Consider the following 19,805-nt stretch of genomic DNA (forward strand, 5'->3'; position numbering starts at 1 on the left):
ACAGTACAAGGGAACTCATACACAAAGCACTCAGCTTTTAATCATCTATTTTTAAAAAATCCTTATTGAAGTATAATGTACATTCTATTGATCTAGTTTTATAATTCAGTCAACTTAGTTCAGTATGTTTATTCTATAACGTAAGGAAAATGTTTAAAATCACTTCTAGAATTAACCCCAGAAAAAGGTCTATGTGCACAATTTAGAATACAATTTTAGGGAATTTATAGACCACTGAAGCTCATCCATGAAATCCCTAGGGACCATATTGGCTAAAGGTTAAAAAAAAAAAAAAAAAACCCACAGAAATACCCAACCCTCCCTTAAAATCTTAGACTTTTAGAATTTAAACTTAAATAACTATAGTAATTCTGCTACTCAGTGTTGTCCCTCTTTTCTTAATTTTCCAATACTACTATTGTTTTTCCTCTTGCCTTCTTGCAGTCATGAATAAAAATGGGAGAAGACAGGGAAATGTACTTCTTCTATTAACTAAATGGGCAGCAACTAGTTATAAGCATCAAACACACAGGTATATTGTGCCCTACGTAGATCCAATAAAAGAGGTAGAAGAAATTGGATTTTTAATTCTATCAACAGAATCACACAGGCTTTTTCTAGGGCATTTAAAAAAGATTCTATTTAACAGAACTAAGTTGCATATAGCCTTTTAGGAACATAATAAAATAAACGATCTGTAAGCTCGTATGTGCAATCCTTTAAATGGGAAATCACGGAAAGATAAAATGAGAAAATAAGGCTAAAGTATTTATAATAATTCCAAAAAAAGACTTGGTAGATTCACTATGTAAAATTTATTTTATTTTTTTTTATAAAAAAATGTGTAATACTGGTACCTACTCTTAAATCAGTTAATTTATGAAACCATTCTTTTTTTTGTAGAATACTTATTGGCATTGAAACATTTTAAAGAAATGTAATGGCTATCTACAAAAAATTAGTTTTGATCTGTTGTATCCCACCCCCATACTTTGCACACATAAAAGAAAATTTAAAATTTCAAACATTTTATATTCTGCAATTTAAAAAAGTACAGTTTTTCCTGCTATGGTTTTTAAAGGACTTAAAAGTTTCAAGTAAAAATAAAATGGTACTAGGATAACTCTGCTGTATCTTTTAACAGCTTTTTTATACAGAACAATTTGAATCGGCATGCAAGCAACTTCTCTTGTTGTCACATACCCGTATTTAGGGAAAATTACACACATTTTACAGAAAAATCCCAATACATATACTACAATAAGCTCAGAGCCAAGTTAAAAAGACCAGTGTGAATGGCACACAAAACTACTTCTTTATAAATTATTAACTGGAATTTCTGATCATAAATCCTGATCATGAAGTAGGCACAGGGAGATCCAGTTCTTAGGGCCTTGCTCTCTGGAAGAACACCTGCAAATAAAGTAACGGTACAGTCAGTATTAATGTCCGAAAATACCACCTTTCACTTAAGAATGGCTTTAAGTTGCTGAGTGCTAGTTACTCTTTTGTAAAATTCAGCAGATATTGCCCTGGCCAGTGTGGCTCACTTGATTGAGTGTGATCCATGCACTAAACGGTCGCTGGCTCAATTCTTGGTCAAGGCACACACCCAGCATGCAGGCTTGATCCCTGGTAACGGGTCTACAGGAGGCAACCAATCGATATTTCTCTCTCACATCAATGTTTCCCTCTCACTCAAATCAATAAAAACATATTAAAAAATGCGTATGTATTTAAAACATTTCACATAAATTCACACATAATACAAGAACTTTGTCTTTTGGACAATTTGATAAAGTCTATAGATAACTTATGGTGACAATATTAAGTTGAAATAAAGTTTTACACTAATGCTATGAGAGTCAAGTGATCAGAGGAAAACATGCTTTAGACACATTTTGCTGACTGGCACTACTATCAAAATTAATGCTGAGAAATTAAATTTTGAGGAAGAAACAAGTCAAAGCTACAGATAGTAGTTGTTATCCTTTAAGGATTTTATTATTTATTTGATTATTAAAAAGTACAGGAAACTCAGATGGTTAGTGTTGTCCTGATAGGCCCAGGTTCAAACCCCAGTCAGGGCACATACAAGAGTGAACCAATGAATGCATAGATAAAATGGAACAACAAATTGATGTTTCTCTCTCCCCTGCCCCTTTAAAATCAATAAAATAAAAAAAAAAAAAACTTAAAAAAATACTTTTAGCCCAGGTGGTGTGGCTCAGTGGTTGGTTGAGTGTCAACCTATGAACCAGGAGGTCATGGTTCGATTCCTGGTCAGGGCACATGCCTGGGTTGTGGGCTTGATCCCCAGTAGGGGTGTGCAGGAGGCAGCTGATCAATGATTCTCTCTCACCATTGATGTTTCTATCTCTTGCTTCTTCTCTGAAATCAATAAAAATATATTTTAAAAATATATATGAAAAAACACTGAATGCCAAACTAAGAAACATGAATGTATTTTTAGTCAATAGAAGGCTTTGAAAGTTATGAATTAGGGGAATGAATTTCAGGGGTCTGTTCAGTGTTTTCAAATAGACCTGCTTGGCGAGAACAAGGGAAGGGAGATCAGTGAGATAACAAGCCTATCCCAGATAGAAAGGAAGGGACAGCAAGTGAATGAGGAGGAAGAATCTGCAAAGAATCCGAGGATCCATCAGGCATGAAGGGAGTAGGCATGAAAGAAGGAACTTCAGTTTTTCAAACTAGAAGAATGATGCTTCCAATGACTTAATGCTATCAATATAGAGAAGTTGGACTTGGGAGAAAGACATTTTATGAATGCTGCTTGAATAAATTATATGTTTGGAGCATAAACCTGCTACAATGTACATATATCTGCTGTTACAGACCCCTCTAATAGTTATAATTTTTTGAATCCTTTAATGCAGTTTGATTGATTAGTTATTTAATAGGTTATCTTCACAGGCACTTTGCTTTTATGGGGAAATGGGAGTGGGAGGATTCATGATGATAAATAGTAATTCTCAACATTCTTCTCACAAATCCTTTTGTCAGTTTAAGCTGACAAACTACTACTACTACTGGGGGAAAAACTGACAAGGAAAGAGTTTAGAACCAAAGTCAAAGGATAGGATACTTAAACTCGGCAAAGCCCCTTGACTTATAAATTCTTTTGAAAGCTTTGGGCAAAATTACCAGGTAGCTATTCATTAAATTACCTGCTACCAAAACATTTAGCATGGTGCTTTGTCCTCAGATTTGTTGAAGGTAATAAATAAAAAATAAAGAATAGTTCCTAATCCAGCCCAGGAGCTCCTTGTGGGCAGGAAAAGTTACTCATTGGTATTTGCAGCAGTTGGCATAGTACCTGTTACATAAAAAGCAGTCAGGATGTACTGAATGACTACTTAGGTGAAAGCAAAATAGTGCTGTCTCAAGAATTATAAATATAATACCAAATAAATATTTGGTACTTCTTCCCAATTTGGAGCGTTTTTTAAAATTCAGTGATTATACAAATGTATAAAGAGCCTTGCTGGCCAAATCTGAGGACTCTACTTTTTGTATGTTTTACAATTCAAGTTTCAAGATAGGATACACCCAAGTAATTCATACTTCCGTTTTTATATTTTTAGATTCTTCCTTTCAACTCAATATGGGAAGCTGTTCCTATTTACTTGTTCCTATTTCATTACATCATGAAACTGTAAAAGAAAACTGGCATTTTCATACCAAATGCTCAGGCACATACACATTCAGTATTCTTACCCAACTCTCTATGATCTTACGTTCAGTTGAAAGGGGTTTCACAGAAGACTCTAAAGTATAACATCCATAACTATAGATTCTTAGGAGCATGTTTTAGAGCAAAGAGATCCCAAAATAAGTAATAGTTGATTAAACAGCCCGAGTCCTGGCTGGTGTGGCTCAGTTGGTTGGAGTCATCCTGTGCACCAAAGGGTGGTGCATTCAATTCCCAGTGGGGGAGCAGACAGTACGGGAGGCAACCGATGGATGTTTCTGTCTCTGTCTCTGTCCCTTCTCTCTGTAATCAATGAAAACATATCCTCGGGTGAGGACTAAAAAAACAAAGCAAAACAAACTACAGTATCCTATCTATATAAAAGGCTAATATGCTAAGTGTCCAGACCATCCGGGTAATGACATCAAATAGCAACACCTGGCTTCCTCTCCCTATCGACTAGCCTCCTTGCAGTTTCTTCAGCCCAGGAACACGGACTTGCTTTATATGCAGGTGGAAACACTTTACACTATAATTAAATGTCTGTGAAGCGTTTTCCCGTGCGCATCTCATTTGATCCTCACTAGAGTCCTGGAGTAGGTAGATGGGAGACTGGGTGGAATCCTAATTTCTTTTCATTAGCTGGAAAATGGAGATTTAGAAAGCTTAGAAACTTCACCCGACTGAAAAGAAATGGTGAACCTTGAAAATGACTTCACGTTTTCTCACTGCACAGAATATAGTCAAACACTGCTGCAGTTAAATATTTTACCCTTTGTTCTCCCTGCATGATCTACAATAATAATCCGCTTTGTGTTGATATTTACTGCTGTGTTGCTGACAATTACCTGAAAGAGAAGTTGGAGTGCTTTACTGGACTGAAAAAAGTTTAGCTACATCCGAAAGCAGGACTAAGTAAGTTTGTTCTATATCTATAAAAGGCTAAGTTGACTTGTGCACGTGTGATACATATAAAGCTCTCCTGGCGCCAATTGCACGTGTGTGTTTCAATCTATCATCAATGATCGTGAATTTGGTTGTTTCTGTTGACATTCTGAAGCTGCAAGAAAGCGGCAGTGTCGCAGGGAAGTAACAATGGCGATTAAATATGATCGTAATAGTGATTCGGGTAGAGATAATTATCCCTGGGTAACCAAGGTTGCCGTCATAATCAGAAACTAAGATAGAGGACCTCCTTTTGAAAGGGACTTGCTCATTCATTGTAAACCAGATCCCAATAATCCGAATGCCACTAAAATGAAAAAAATCAGTATCCTATTCTTTTCTCACATAGTGGAAAAGGCTGGGGAACAGATACCGCTTTAAGACTCAGAGATGGCCAGAACCGGTTTGGCTCAGTGGATAGAGTGTTGGCCTGCGGACTCAAGGGTCCCGGGTTCGATTCCGGTAAAGGGCATGTACCTTGGTTGTGGACACATCCCCAGTGGGGAGTGTGCAGGAGGCGGCTGATCGGTGTTTCTCTCTCATCGATGTTTCTAGCTTTCTATCCCTCTCCTCTCCTCTCTGTAGAAAATCAATAAAACATATTAAAAAAAAAAAAAAAAAAAAAAAAAAAAAAAAAAAGACTCAGAGATGACAGTGTGTCTTAATGCAATAATACTAGATTCAACGATGATGCTGAAAAGGAAAATTTTCCCATCGAATTTCTTAAAAGTGTTACTCCTTCGGGAATGCCATGTCGTAAATTAGAATTGAAAGTAGGTGCAATCATCATGCTGACAAATCTTAATGGTAAATGGGGGTCTTTGTAATGGTATTAGATTTATTATCAAAATATTGTGACCTAACATAATTGAAGCTGAAGTATTAACAGGATTTGCGGAGGAGAGGTTGTTCTGATTCCAAAAATTGATTTGTCCCCATCTGACACTGGCCTCAGTGTTAGAATAAGTTTAATCAATTTATCAATCATTGTTTTTATATCATGTTTTTGTTCTTTTTATGTCTTTGCTGTTGCTATGTTATTATTTATTAATCAATTTATATATTATTTTCATACACATTTTACTAATTTTCTTTCATCTCTGATACTTCTATCATAGAGAAAGGGGTAATAGCAATATTAAAACATTTCTTCTAATTAATTTCCTTTCAATGTGTGTGAATTTGTGCACCAGGCCACTAGTAATATATATTCTCTCTTGGCTCTGAAACATTTCCTAATTATATGAAGATATATAAGTTTTCCAAATACCTACCTTTAAGTAGTTTTTAAAAACTTTAGCATCAGGCTGCTGAAGAGCTTGACAAAACTCCTTGGGGAGCCACGAAGGGGGAAAAGAAGAGAATCAATCTATTTGTATTAAATTCATAATAATTCAAATCCACCGCACCATTTTAAAATTGTGATCTTAAGCATTTTTTATGTGTACAGTATAGCAGTGTTAACTATACGCACAATGCAACTCTCCACACAGTCCAGTCCCTGGCCACCACCATTCTACTTTCTGTTTTTAAGAGTATGACTACTTTAGGTACTTCAATATAATTAGAATTTTGTAACTTGTCTTTCTGTGACTGGCTTATTTCACTTAGCATAACCTCCAAGGTTTGTCCAAGTTGTAGTATATGACAGCATTTCTCTTTTTTAAGGCTGAATAATAATCCATTGTGTATACATAGCACACTCTATTATCCATTTATCTATGATGCATTTGCACCCTGCTTCAAACCTATAATATTTGTAACATCAAAATTAACCTGAACAGTTCCTCACCAAAAAAGGTTACATAGTATTCTCAAGTTTAATATTTTTCAGACAGGCTGCTTTCACTTTTGAGAATAAGGCTCTCCTACCTAAAGGATAAAAACTACACTGCTATGGCCATTCTTAGTAACTGAGCAAAGCCAGACCAAATCCTTATCCTTCTTAATCAAATTATTAGATAGAAATATAATTTTGTTTCAGTCAGCAATCTGGAGAATATTAGCTACTCAAAATCAAATGACATATTTCTATTTTCATGAGCATTAAGATCACATGAGTAACTAGTAATTTATTGTTTTAATAAAATATTAGCTTATAAGTAATAACTGAGAAAATTCATTAATATCTATAAAGTTAAAGATGATGTGTTATAGAGACCATAAATTCATTAAAAATGAGTTTGACGATTACTCTAATGTGAGGTCTATCCGATTTTTCACTCAATTTTTTCAATGCCTCTTATAAAATAGCATTATAAATCACTGTTGATAATTCTTAGAGTCTACACAAGAGATTCTAACTAGTTTTAATCAAAACTTTGACACTGTATCAGATCTATGTGCTATAGGACAAGCAGTCTGGATAACTATATGCCAAGAAAATAACTAACTGCCATTAAAGATTATTCTGTAATAGTGCAAAAATGAGATAGCTTTCCAGCCCCTTACCTCTAAATATACTTTCAGGTTTACAAAGCAAGCACATATAAAATGAACTACCTGGCATAAACCTTCAGAACAGATTCGTGGGCCATGGTCCCCTTTTAGAATGGTTTTTAAACACATGGGGTTAGTGAAGATAAAAATACAATTTTTCCTATTCAATTTCAGAGCCCCTCCCTCTCCCAAGTTTGGGCTCTTGCTATCCTACACACAGTAAAACATCAACTTGAATGCAGTTTGGCTTTCTTGGATCAAAATTTAGTTTGAATTATAGTCATATTTCTTTAATTAAATTAAGAGGAAAATCTGCTAGGGCAGCTCTTACTTGAATTATCTCTGGAGCTACTTGCAAGGAAGGTAGGTATTCTTGTTGAAGATACTGAACACATTCTGGGCCCTGAAAATGAAAAGATGGTTATAACTAAGTTATTTTCTTCCTTGACATCAGTAATGCGTTAAAAGAAATTGGAGCAACATATGTATACTTTAAACACAATACGGTACTGTGATTAAGAACAGGCTCTGAAACCAAAGTCTGCTTTGTTTTGAAGACTGGCTCTGGCAAATTTCTGGTAACCTGAGCAAGTTACTTAACTTCTCTGAGCCTCAGTTTCCCCATCTAAAAAAACGGAGTTATTGGGAGGATTGGATGAATTTAGAAATGTAAAGCTTTTGAAGAGCACTTAGTATTTACTAGCTACAAAACACTACTCAGTGTGATGTAGTGCTAAAGGTTAAACAAATATTCTTTTAAACTCGGGTCATAATGTCTTCTATGCACTGAAAGGAGACAGCAAACAGAAGTGCTCCTGTTCAATCCACCACTGGGTGGACTATAAGGCAGTACCATAGTAATGCCTATCTTTAGAAACTAAAATACAAGCAAGAAAGATCAAAATGATAGGCTAGAAGGTAATACAAATAAAAACACAACTTCCTTTTTCTGCTCACAAAGTAGGGAAAAGGAATTTAGTAGCCAGATGAGGCAACCAAGACCCAGAAATATAGGATTATTTGTCCAGTCTGCTGATTAAATCTGTACTAAAAAGCAGGTCACCTGATTTCTAAAACCATTGCTCTACATTGCTATCTTCTAGTACTTCTAGGTGCTAAAAACTGTAACAGTAGTTTTCTGGGGCATTTTGGGGTTAAGTGTGGTGAAGGGAAGAGTGAAAATTTCCACAAACTAGCCCTGACTCCCCCACCGCTTCTTACCAACTATAAAGAAACTGAGGATACAGTTTGAAAGTAGTTATCCTATAGCAGTGTGCTTCTGAGAGAGAGGCCTCAAGCAAAGGTAATAAATCCAACAGTTAAAAAAGCTAATTTCACTTTTAAACAGGAACCTGACTAAAAGGCTTTAATATGCAGATGACTTCAACCTGGTCCAACTGAAAGTTAACCATTATCAAAATTAAATCAATCCATCTCTCCTCAATACACTTCTCCCTGCATTAACACCTCATTTCTTGTTTAGTACTACTGCTCCTGAATCAAACAATTTCCTTATGTTTCTTCTTCTACCTTGATTCCTGGGCCTCTAACCCAATGGACCTAGGTCACAATTTACTCTTCAAAGGAAGGCCGTTCCTAATTGAGAGGAGGTAGCGTTTCACTGTGAAAATTTCTTATCCCTTCAACTTTCCTTCTCACCTTTTTCTTTAGTCTATTCTCCCTAAACTTAACTGTTCATGCACTGCTCATCATCTCATACAACCCCACTGTTATCACTTAAAAATAGAGTATACTTGTTTTACTTTTTAAATCAGGTAAAGTAAACTTCTACCTTAAGAGGAAGTCAGTCAAGTGAATAAATGAAAAAAATAAAATGAAGCAAAACATTTTCAAATATTCCACTTGATTCAATTCTGTGTGTCTAAACGAGAGCTTCTAAGGACAAGATAAATACTTCTAAACTGTAAATACCATACTTTTCTTTTTTTTTTTTATCATTCCTCATCCTGATTCTCTAGCATCCAATAATGTTCAACCCATGTGCTCTTTTGTGACTCTCCTCCCTTAGCTTTCACAACTTTGGTTCTACTTCTAGTGTCCCCTTAACTCTTACTTTAGCCAAGGTTCTTTCTGTCCTGGTCTTAGAAAGTCTCACTTCATCTTGACTACTACACACTTGGAACTCCAAAATCAGTATTTAGTCCTAAACTGGTTCAGACCATATTCCAAACTGTTCTCTGAACATTCTTTTCTGACTTAGCTATCCTAAATTATAACCCAACCTTTCACACACAGAGCGCACCTAGTCCCATTTCAGCTTTCAGCTGTTACTTCTGCCTTCATACTTTAGTTAAACATGTTAACACTATTTTCTACCAAATCTACCATGCGATGTCTTATTTGTCTCCACACACTGCTTAACTTTGCCCAGAATGCCAGTTCCTCCTGTCAGTCCAATGAATCTATATTTAAGGTCAGAAAAAAAATTTAAAAATTGCCTTCCCCGCCAGCACCGGTTTGGCTCAGTGGATAGAGCGTCGGCCTGCGGACTGAGGGTTCCCGGGTTAGATTCCGGTCAGGGGCATGTGCCTTGGTTGCGGGCACATCCCCAGTGGGGGGTGTGCGGGAGGCAGCTGGTCGATGTTTCTCTCTCATTGATGTTTCTGGCTCTCTGTCCCTCTCCCTTCCTCTCTGTCAAAAATCAATAAAATATATTTAAAACAAAAAAAAAAATTGTCTTCCTAATGGCTTTCTTAGATTGCTCTGAGGCCAAGTTGCTCCTTCTTCTTTAGTTCCACAATATTACATTTAATACATATGAATACATTATATCTATTTAAAGAACTTACTTAATCCATCCCATCCCATTAAGCTATTATGCACGGGTCTCTCCTGATTCTAAGATCTACAAATAAGGGAGAATTTTTTTTAAATAAATGTTTTTTTAATTTTATTATTTTATTTATCTTATTTTATTTTATTGAGAAAGGGAAAGGGAGAAACATCGATTTGAGAGCATAACATCAATTGGCTGACTCCTGAACAGCCCACATGGGGGGCAATTAAGTCCGCAACCCCAGCATGTACTCTGACCAGAAGTGAACCGTGATTTCCTGGTTCATGGATCAACACTCAACCACTGAACCACACTGGTTGGGAGAAAGCTGTTTCTTTTATAAAAGGTAATTAACTTCAGTTCTGCCTGAACTGAGGGGGTGTGCAGAAAGCAGCCAATCAATGATTCTCTCATTATTAATGTTTGTATCTCTTTCCCTCTCCCGTCCCCTCTCTGAAAATCAATACAAACATTAGGGAAAAAAAGGATACAGCTTTCAAAAACAAGTCAAACAGATTTAAAACCATAACAAATATACAAGTGAGATGAAAATGAACGAGCATGGGGTCCAAAGCTTACCCGCTTGAGATGAATTGTTTTCAGTGTCACTGCACACTCAGATAAAGCCTGTGTAAACAAGTTTAAGAATTTAATATAGTCAATTCTTGGTTACTGATCCACTTCTCTTTTTACGTCCCTGACCACTATTCATTTCTCTTCAAAGAAAGGATGAACAGAAAATATAAAAACACAAAAATGCTGTCTCAATGTAGTGAATTATAGTTATGAAATCTAGCTTTTACTTGGCTATGGGAAGGGAGTAAAAGGCAACTGCTTGACATTAAGCACCCTGGAGATTTGGGGGAACCATCATACAAAGAAGAGAAAGTTACTCTTACTAGTGAGAAAAAAACATTAAGCACCAGTTTAGAGTGAAAGCAGTAATAGGAAACTAATAAAACTTTAGACTACTGGTAGTATGCGCTCTTTCACGGTCCTAGAAAGAGTCTTGGTCATTAAAGTTGTAGGAGCTGGATTTTATATAATCAATTTTAGCATTGTGATTTAGTCAGAATCCACAAAAGGTCCAGAGGTATCATCAATCTCTTAAAAATGAATCCTAATTTGAAATTACTAAATTAGAAGAAGAAAAAAAGCAATGAAACCTAATAAAATCAACCTGGCATTAAAGAAATTTTTAGTTAAAACACATAAGATCCACACAAGGTAAACAAAGATTCCTGGGTGCTTACCAATACTGTTTGTGCATCTGCCAGGTCAAAGGTTTGTTTTAAAGGTGCTAGGAAACACGCAGGGACAATGTGCTTATAAACAAAATCAGCAAATCCCACTGGTCCATCTTTACCACCTGTCAAGAGAATTCAAATTTTCATCTTGTATATAAAAAAAGTCAATTATAATTTATCATTGGGGGAAATCAACTCCCGCTCCTGTCTATTGTGAGGGCTAGGGATCTATTTCATCTCTGAGACTCTTAGGAAACAGGCTAGGGAATAAAGCTTAAAAAAAAAAATCATCTTACCCCAGAGTTCTACCAACTTGGAGAGGATAATAAAGCATGTTTTCTGTGCAATTGGATCTGGATATTCGACTGCTCCTTGAATCACAGTAACTAGAACTCGTTCTACATTCTCTGCACCTGAGAAGGGAAAAAAACCTTGACTTTAAGAACTGGAAAGGCAACCTGAAACTCTCATTCCATATATAGTAACCAGACAAAAGCATTTACAGAGTTGATAAGATCCCTCAATTTTTATTAACTGTACTCCTTAATTTTAAGCATAAAGTATTGAAAAATCACTATTCCCTTGTCATCTTACCCACTGGATTTCCTATATTGCAAAATTATCTACATTGATCTATCCAGTCCCATTTATCTTTAATTTGAAAATGGCAAATTAATCAGTAAGACTCAACTGTCAAGTCAATTCTAGCAGTAACCACCATGCTGTTTTTAATACTAAAGAACCAATTAAAGAATACTACTTTAGGAAAAAGGGAACTGAATACCAATTAGTTTTAAGGCCCTCAACTTGAAAGTAATTCCCTCCTTGAAATAATGAGCAGTCATCCTAGGGGGTCCATATACAACAACACTCCGAAAGTTTAGTGTCTACGTTAACTAACTCTTGCTCACACAGATGCATAACTGTGACAAAGACATCAGCAGACAATTTAGGCATCACACACATCCCCACCTTGATTTGCTATGACTTCGCTCATTCCACTGCCTGTGACTGTTTGCAGGAAAGCAAAGTAACTCCTCCGCAACATCTGCTTCTCTAAAGCAGCAGACTGGTCATTTTCTTCTGCTGGTCGAAGCAACACTTCAAAAATTGCATGAAGTAGAGGCATGAACATTTGTTGTAAAAATGGAGATACCTGTATCTGAACATAAGAAATATTACTACTACTTCAGAAATGAGTAAGAAAATTATTATGAAGCTTAATAATAATCCTGTATTGCATATCTGAAAAGTTTTCTAAGAGAAAATCTTAAAAGTTCTCATCACAAGAAAAAATATTCTGAAATAATGTTATTGACGGCTGTTAACTAGGCTTTTGCTATATACAAAGACTGGTTCTTGATGTTGTATACTACCTAAAACTAATCTAATGTTGTATGTCAATTATACCTCAATTAAAAAAATAAATGTAACTTAGGAAAAACGTGTTTTAAAGTCTTTCTTAAGAATTTCTATTTGGAATATTTACACAATTCACTTAGCAAATATTAAAGTTAAAACAAAATCTACATAACATATACATTATTAAATTCAACCAATTTCCTACAGTTCAAGATCCACGTTAAAACAGTAGGGAGCCGGGTCCAGGTCTCCCTCAGGAAGGGCGTCGGAGGGGGAGACTGTAACTACCATGTCTCCCAGTGCTTTGTCAAAGCCTCAGCTGCATGGCCAACATTTCATATTGTTGCAGCCATCACTGTATTCCTGGGGGTGGCAGCTTCCTGTAAGGCTGGTGTGGCTGAACCAAGAAAGAAGGCATATGCAGATTTCTACAGAAGTTATGATTCCATGCAAGATTTTGAGGAGATGAGGAAGGCTGGCATCATTTAGAGTGCAAAGTGATCGTGCTATGTAAAGAATTTCTTTGGGTTGAATTCCATAGGAGTTTGTCACTTACCTGTATTCTTGATCTAGGAAACATGAATATCTGAGCTAAGAAATAGTTTCTCTTGATAAACAATTAAGAAATAATAATAAGAAAAATGGTAGGGACCCAGAAATATTTCACAATCAAATACTGCCATGGATTATTTTCAATTTAAATTTCACAATATTAATTCTCTTGCTAAATTATAAATGGAGTTACATGCTTGGGTGCTCAGCCTTTATATGCCATTGGGTAATCCTTAACTTCTCTGTGTCTGTTTCTTCATCTATAAAATACAATACTTACCTCCTAGAATCAAATGAATTAATGTGCAGGAAAATGCTTAGAACACATTTTGAACACAGAAAGCACTGTGTGTTAGCCATTCTTATTAGTCAGCTTATACTTGACTTAAATCTCCTTGTACACAAAACCAACTTTAGTACATTACATTACTTTTAAACTCCTGTGTGGACACCCAAATTACAATGCTTTTTATTTACCTCTTTAGACAGGTAGTACTCAATGCTGTTTTTATTTGATTTTCTAAAACAGAAGAGTAATTGTTTTCTTCTGCTACATAAAACAGATAATGTATGTATGTTTTTATTAAAGCATCTATTAAGCATGTCTTATGTGTCAGGGAGTGTGCCAGATATTAGGGATGATAAAAATACACAATCCATGCCCACAAGTAACTCATATTTACAAAAACAAACCAAGGGGGCAAATGTCAAAATGCAGGGTATCCCCCCCAAAATGTATACACACTTTAACAGCTGATAGCTCAATTTTGAAAATAAAATATATGTTAATAAGCACTGCCTTTATAATTATTCAAAGTGTGTATATGCACTTTTGGGGGACAATGTGTATATCTAAAGATAAATACACCTAATCTTTTAAGTCAGGGGAAGATCTTTAAGCCAGGGGATGCTCTGAGGTTTGTGGTACCTTAAATTTGGCTGTAATCTGGTTGATAAGAGGAATGAACTCCTGAAGGTCTTTTGCTTCACAATCTTTCAGCATGTGTTCTGAGGCAGATGGGATGAACGGAAGAACTTCTTCCTCTAGGCAAATTATCATGCGATGAAGGAAAGTGCGAACTCCACTTCTGAGAATATCCTTTTGTAAGGGACAACTCAGAGCTGGCAAGAATGTCTGTAAACAGTCCAGATAAACTTCGGAACAGCCACATTGTTTCACAGTCTGCTTGTTGCTGAAAGCTTTGCTGGTCCGACTAGATAAGTAAAATAAGGCAACTATTTTTAACTTTATTCTTTAAAAATTTTATGGAGTAATAAAAAACAATGCACGATAAATTACAAAACTAACAAAACTGGTAGACAATTCTAAATGAATGCGATGTAGTTACTATAATCCTCTAATCTGAATCCATCTAAATGTTTTATTAAAATCCTACTGATGAAGTATGCAGAAAAGAGGGGGGAAATCCACTTACTATCACCAGGCTGTCCTACTACATAATCTGCAAATTACCCATTTAAATTTAGAAAACAATCTTTAGAATCAAGTTATTTCTACAACTCTCTAATATTAGCTTTTGCACTGAAATATTCCATAGAGCAATTGCTTTATATAGCTTATAATCAGCAACCACTACAACTTATATGCTGTTACTGTTTGCCAATAAAAGTTATGGGTAGAGAGAAAGAAATAGCAGCTTGGGTGGTCTTCAGGACACAATGCAACAGGTAAAAAGAAGTCTCAGGACCTACTCTTTAAGATACCAAAACCGAACACCAAGATTTCCCAATTAGTAACTGATATATAAACACTTTAGTTAATCCCCTTAAATACACAATCAATTTACACCAAAGAAGTCAAAGTTAAGGACTCAGTTGTCAAGACAGAAATGCAGAATGTTACGTAATCTATTCCCTTCTTCAGCTAAGTCTTCTAATTCACTAGATTTAGAAAAGAAAGCTTAGGTAATTCTCTAGACAATCCTGTTTTGGAATCTTGGATATGTACCCAATTCTAAAAGATGCAGACAAATAAATGGTCTTGTCTGTGTAATACTCACTCAATAATCTTAACTCACCTGGCAAATCCAACAGCATGATTGAGACAGTCTGCTAGAGATGCCTGCCTTTCTTCATCTTGCGCCAGCATCAATTTTTCTAACAGAATTTTAAACTTTTCCATTAGTGGAGTCAACAGATTCCTCATTAACGCTTGCTTCCGTTCTGCTGGGTACTCACTATTAACAATCAGCACTCCAGCTGTCTCATAAATAAATAGTTGATCATCGCTGCTCAACAAAGACTGGTAACCATTCTCCTAAAATAAAATTTAGTCTCACTCAAGTTTTTCCACATTTAAGTCCTCTCATTTAAGCAAAGTGCAAAAGCGAGAGATGTAATCTATGACATCAACTCACTATTAAAAAGTAGGTTGAGTGCTTATAAAAACAAATATTCTCCTAAGACCATATAACAGAAAGAAAACTGAAGTAGAGGTAAAGAGATCGTGGGTCTAATTCTACCCTTTTCAAGACTTTTCAAATAGTCATAATTATTAGTTAGCCTTCTACCTTGTTTTCTCTTGTAAAACTCTTATTTGTAAGATAGCCGGTGGCTAAAAATGAGGTGTACAAAGGTACTTTGAACGTTAGTACAAAGGCTTCACACAAGTTAATATTTTAAAGAGTGTTTAAGAGTTGAATAACAACAAAAACCACACAATAAATACATATGCAGATTCACAATGGTTATTACTTTAAAACGTTTGAAAATAAGACTGCAAATACAAAACCAGATCTCATTCAGGCATAAGCAGGCATCCCATATATGGGTCACTTTTACTGAATTTTGTTATTTTTTAATGCAGTAGGGGAGGCCAAGAGAAGTGTGGGGAAATATCAGAGGCCCTTCTAGGTCCAACACTCAAGCTCCCTATTAAGAAATACATAAAACCTTGTCTAAAAACAGATAAATTATGTCATGTTCTCATTTCTTAAAAAAAAAAATTCCCAATTTAGAAGTAACTAAAGCATTTTTAAGTAGCACTAAGACTAATCAATGCTCTAGGAGTTGAGGATACAAAGATAAAGTGCTACAGAAATATAAGGTACCCAAAAATTGGGTTACCGAAACTGCCAAGGAAAACTGGCAATAACCGCATGAACTACTTTATATATCAGCTTTTCTAGTATGTAGACAAAGATAATTTTTAACCATAAAATTCACTACTAACCTTTCATGCAGTGAAATTACATAAGCTGTGAACCCTAAGTGCTGGTATTTACTTAAAAGAACAAAAGTACTATTTTTGTTCAACACTTTTTAAATGGCAGCTCTAGTAATATTTTGTATCAAAGTGAAAAAGAATTGAGTCAATGTCAGTATTTGCTTTAAACAAAAACATGTACTAATATCCATCAAGATGTGCTTACAAAGCACCCCAACTTAAATCTTTCTAGTGAAATGGACACCAAAATATTCAGAAAAACCAGCATCAAAATTTTATCCTAAGCCTGAAAAATTAAACACAGAAAAGCTTCAGTCTAACATCAGCAGTCACTGAGAAGGCCCAATATGATCATAGTACTAAATAATTTGGAAACTGAATTTTTCCTTCTCCATAAAACACTTCATCAACATTTAACAGTATAGAGAAAGCAGACTATTTCTCATATTGCCAAATTTGTCGGTCAACTCTTGCTTTTTTTCTACTTCTATTACTGTTTTATTTACTACTAGAGGCCCAATGCACAAAATACGTGCAAGAGTAGGCCTTCGCAGCCACGGACGGCTGGAGCCCTCCCCTCACAGCAGCAGCGGCTTCGTCCGGAAGGAGGTCTGGTCTAATTAGCACATTAGGCTTTTATTATTATAGCTATCTCAACAGTGTTGGTAAACAGAATTAACCCTTGCACACACCACCCTCATTAAAAAAAAAAGCCCACGAAAGTATTAGTGCTAAAGGTGTATGTGGCCTCAAAATCTAAGGAAAATCTGTAATTTGGAAGAATAGGTACTTACAGGTGGAGAAAGCTCTAATAAATCTTGTATTCTATTCAGAATATCCTCAATGAATGGATTCATTTGTTTACTGAATAAAGGCAAAAAGGAAAATCACAATAACATAAGTAATAGTGCTTGAAAAGTTGCTAAAAACACTAAATCTCCCTTTAAGGCAGAACTAAAAAATCAGTTCTAAGCTAGTCACATGTGATTAAGACTAATGATGATTTTTAAAAATTACAACCTTATAAGCCTAAGAATGAATAGTTTTCATGCCAAAAACTGGTACTAGTAAAGGATATAAAACAGGTTAGGTTAAAAATTTATTTCCAAGGAATATATTCTTTAGAATTTCAAAGAAGCCATATACTATTGATCCATAGCAATAAAACTATTGGTTATGTAATTACATAATATTATTAGTGACTAGTGTTACATATACAAGTATGCAAACAAATCACTTTTTAATGAATAAAGTAAATTAATGAGAATGAAAAAAAGTCCTAACATCATGATACAAAAAAGGAATACTTAAAAAATGCCTTAGAACAGAAAGAACCAAATCTACCACAGGTTCTTAGAAGATAATTTATATGTTCTATTTAATAATCCTATACTAATAAAAGAGAAAAATGGTAATTTGTGTACGAACGATACCTTTTTCATTGGCTAATCAGTGAGATATGCAAATTAACTGCCAACTAAGATTGGCAGTTAACCGCCAAAAAAGATGGCGGCTAATTTGCATATTGCAGGCAGGATGGTACAGCGCCATCAGAGAGCGGGTAGGGGGCGTGAGTGCCAGCGGTTGCCCGGACCCGATCCGGCCTGCAGATCCGGATGCGGGCCAGCGGGGCGGCTGCGGTGTCCGCCCCACTCACGCCGCCAACCCTGGGAAAGGGTCTGATCAGGCGATCGGAGGGTGATGGGGGTCTACGCCTCTGGCCAAGGCATCAGGCCTGGGAAAGGGGCAGAGCCAGCAATCGGAGGGGTTTGGGGGTCCCCTGCCCAGGCCTGACGCCTGGGCCAGAGGCATCAGGCCTGGGCTGGGGGCAGAACCAGTGATGGGGGGAAATGAGGGTCCCCTGCCCGGGCCTGACGCCTCTGTCAGAGGCGTCAGGCCTGGGAAAGGGGCCGATCCTGCGATTGGAGGGTGATGGGGGTCAACGCCTGAGGGCTCCCAGTATGTGAGAGGGGGCAGGCTGGGCTGAGGGACACTCCCCTCCACACACACACACCCAGTGCACGAATTTCGTGCACCAGGCCCCTAGTCCTAAATATAAGAATAAAATGTAACAGCTGAAATTTTGTACTTACTTGAGAGACTTGACAAACCTAGAAAACAGGTAGGCAGCTCTGCTCCGCACTTTTGCACTGGAATGCCGCAAACCCCTGTGATCTAAGAAAGCCATCTAGAGAAACAGAGACACTTTTACTTTTGCTGCACTTGTTTAAAACTCCTGTTGCTACTTTTATGAAACATTTTTATTTATATCAAAAATTTTTTCTTAGCTTCTCGAAGGCAAGAACCAGATACTATATATAACAAGAAACCTTACTCAACACACAAATAGACCCTTGAGGACTTTAGGTGACTGGTTAGACAGAAAATTTTTTTAATGGAAGGGGGGTTAGTGCCAGTGCATTCAAGAGTTTCTGAAAAAAAGTTTTTGAGAACCTCTGGCTGTGGAAAAAGTTATAAAAGAAAAATAGAATAATATCTGCTCATGAGCTGAAATACATGGGAAAATAACAAACATTGAAAATAAGTAAAATGTTTACTTACTAGTACACATGGAATGTGTTGAGGTTCAACTGTGAAAAACTTTTCATATCTAACAACAGTTTCGAAGAACTCCAATGTCACAGATGTATGCTGATAGGAACTAACTCCTGATGTTACCAACTGGAGCAAGAAAAAGTTAAGAAATCTATCTTTATGTATTGTAATACCAAAATGCCCCCTTTTAACAGACACTAAACTCTAATAAGAAACTCCGATTAGCTTATAGTGAAAACAGAAAATTATGTTCAAATAAATTATTTTCAGTATACTTACAGTTCGCATCATATCCTGCAACGCACTGGCTTTTGAAACATCACCTGAGAAGTGAGCACCATGAGATACTGGAAGAGCTTCTGCCAACATATACAGCAATCTTATTGCTACTTCAACTTCCATAAATCGTGTAGTCTGCCAATTCCTACCAAGGCATAATATGTTACTGAGACCTGAACATACACTTTTTATACAAAATTAGTAATGCAAAGGATAAAAAGACACCAACAAAAGCCTCTTTAATATTAAGAAGTCATAGATATTGTTAATGTTTTAAAAATATGTTTTTATTGATTTCAGAGAGGAAGGAGAGGGAGAGAGAGAGAAACATCGATGGGAGAGAATCATTGATCGGCTGTCTCCTGCAAGCCCCACCCCCCCAACCCCCCACTGGGGATCAGGCCCACTACCCGGGCATGTGCCCTTGACCGGAATTGAACCTGGGACCCTTCAGTCCACAGGCTGATGCCCTATCCACTGAGCCAAACCAGCTAGGGCAGATATTGTTAACTTTGCCAGGCAATATAATTTATACCAAAAGGTAGAAATAACTGATGCTATCCATTTTATTATTTATGTTCTAAAAAGTAGTGTTTCCCCTCAAGGATCAAGAAAAATCAAGGTGATTAAGTGCATTGTTTCAGAGATACACATAAAATCTTAGTAAGTCCCACAGGTTAATAAAGTAGTGAATCACTTATTGTAAACCATCACCAGGGAGAAAAGGAA

General features: G+C 36.3%; 1 protein-coding gene across 1 annotated transcript in view; it reads right to left on the minus strand.

Annotated features, from left to right (window-relative positions):
* Positions 1–800: 800 nt before the first annotated feature.
* Positions 801–19,805, minus strand: part of XPOT (exportin for tRNA) — a 38,044-nt gene continuing 19,039 nt past the window's right edge. Inside the window, exons 13-25 of the mRNA XM_081081235.1 lie at positions 19,077–19,221; positions 18,804–18,923; positions 18,335–18,429; positions 17,036–17,105; positions 15,094–15,332; positions 13,983–14,268; positions 12,113–12,302; positions 11,437–11,553; positions 11,147–11,262; positions 10,473–10,520; positions 7,428–7,499; positions 5,932–5,988; positions 801–1,413 (exon numbers count right to left, since the gene is read on the minus strand). Coding sequence (XP_080937361.1) covers positions 1,387–1,413; positions 5,932–5,988; positions 7,428–7,499; positions 10,473–10,520; positions 11,147–11,262; positions 11,437–11,553; positions 12,113–12,302; positions 13,983–14,268; positions 15,094–15,332; positions 17,036–17,105; positions 18,335–18,429; positions 18,804–18,923; positions 19,077–19,221 — 1,582 coding nt within the window. The 3' untranslated portion in view covers positions 801–1,386. The remainder of the gene's footprint in view (positions 1,414–5,931; positions 5,989–7,427; positions 7,500–10,472; positions 10,521–11,146; positions 11,263–11,436; positions 11,554–12,112; positions 12,303–13,982; positions 14,269–15,093; positions 15,333–17,035; positions 17,106–18,334; positions 18,430–18,803; positions 18,924–19,076; positions 19,222–19,805) is intronic.

Source organism: Myotis nattereri (assembly GCF_964212035.1).
Source record: "Myotis nattereri genome assembly, chromosome: 2".
NCBI lineage: Eukaryota > Metazoa > Chordata > Mammalia > Chiroptera > Vespertilionidae > Myotis > Myotis nattereri.